Source organism: Mandrillus leucophaeus, unplaced genomic scaffold, assembly GCF_000951045.1.
Source record: "Mandrillus leucophaeus isolate KB7577 unplaced genomic scaffold, Mleu.le_1.0 Scaffold389, whole genome shotgun sequence".
In the NCBI taxonomy this organism is placed as follows: Eukaryota; Metazoa; Chordata; class Mammalia; order Primates; family Cercopithecidae; genus Mandrillus; species Mandrillus leucophaeus.
In genome coordinates, this window is record NW_012104131.1 from 1,046,440 (window position 1) to 1,048,121 (window position 1,682).

Genomic DNA, 1,682 nt, shown 5'->3' on the forward strand with positions numbered 1-1,682 from the left:
CTGGGCAAATTTAAGAGTGGCATGAGGAGCAATTTATTCTGCTAAATATATAGCTTAAGGAATTAAAGCAGTATTATATTTAGTGAGACATTTGGAAATACTACATGAGGACGAGTACTTTAAAACACCTCCAGCTTCATAAATCAGCTTACCTGTCTCTGATGGTAACAGCAATGAACTTGTTGTGAACAATGACTTTTTCTACTCCTGAAATAGATAAATATATAAAAAGTTGGCTCTCATGTGTTCCTATTCTTCCCTTGAAAACTTGAATCTCTCAGTCACTAACTTAATTCGTAATGAAGAACTGCATTTCAGACATTTTTCTTAGACATTGTCTCCTGCTACACAGGATGTGAGGCAAATGAATATTTTCCATGGAACTAATTCAGAGAGCAAATGCATTTATAGATCCAGATCTAAGATCATTGAGGAGCTCATTGCTTTGTAACTAAAATGTGTATTGATTGTATTGCTGTTCATGTTCTTTCTTAAGATAATTTACGGTAAGAACTCAAATTTCTTTTGGATACTGGTTATGGTAATTGTGGCTGATCTATCTAACATGATGAAGTTCTTATTATATCTATATTGATTGTGAAGCCAAGGAGATCAGCTACTTTCATTCTCTCTTCAGTACAATTGTGATTTTTCTCCCATGAAAAATTATTTGGTAGATCTTTGGTGCCAATCCTGAGAAATTGTAGGGCAGAAGCAATCTTGTTGAGAATTTGCCCCAACTCAAAATCATGAGTCTACAAAATGTTTTTTAATAAGATGTATACCAAGGCATCGATTTAGTTGAGTGAATACCACACTTTTAGGGCTTAGCTTCAGAATCACACACTTCATTTTGACCTGAGTTTTAAAATTAAAATGTTGACCATTGTTCTAATGAAATCTTCAGATTTAATAAGCAATTACAAAACAATTGATTACAAAAGTGTGAAAAGCATATGCATGATTTCTACTCAAATAGAATAAACAACTTACTTTGCTTACATTATTTCTTCTTATTTTGGTTAACCTTCTTTTAAATCTATTTCCTTATAGAAACATCCACCTTACCCTGTTTTTAGGCATTGACTGTACAACTCCATATATAAAATCTTATTGTTCCTGTTGAGTTGCTTTTAGTGAGTTTCAAAATTGACTTTTTCCTTTTATGCTTCATCATTTTATTGACACAATTAATGAAAATGCTATTTTTATAGGTTTCTTTGGTTACTTTAGTGGCAAACACTCTTGGCTACTCAGATCTTGGCCCCATTAAATCTCTTCGGACACTGAGAGCTTTAAGACCTCTAAGAGCCTTATCTAGATTTGAAGGAATGAGGGTAAGAAAATACTAAACTTTATAATATTCTTATTTTTTTAATGGGGTTTAAAATACAAAAACAATGGGTGTGTAGAAATTATGAGTGGTTTCTATTTACATAAATATGTGAGCTGTTTATGTATGTGAGTGTACATACATATACATATATGTATGCATATATGTATACATTATGTATATAATAGTATGCATATGTATACTATATATAGTATGCATTTACATACTATATACAGTATGCATATATACTATATATACTATGCATATATGGTATATATATGCATATTATATATACTAATAGTACATATATGCATGTTACATATACTAATAGTATATATGCATATTATAT

General features: G+C 30.7%; 1 protein-coding gene across 2 annotated transcripts in view; it reads left to right on the forward strand.

Moving 5' to 3' along the window:
* The window catches only part of SCN9A (sodium channel, voltage gated, type IX alpha subunit), a 201,476-nt gene that overhangs the window by 160,267 nt on the left and 39,527 nt on the right, over positions 1 to 1,682 (forward strand). For both annotated transcript variants that reach the window (XM_011990984.1, XM_011990983.1), the window contains exon 21: positions 1,215 to 1,337. In XM_011990984.1, coding sequence (XP_011846374.1) covers positions 1,215 to 1,337 — 123 coding nt within the window. The remainder of the gene's footprint in view (positions 1 to 1,214; positions 1,338 to 1,682) is intronic.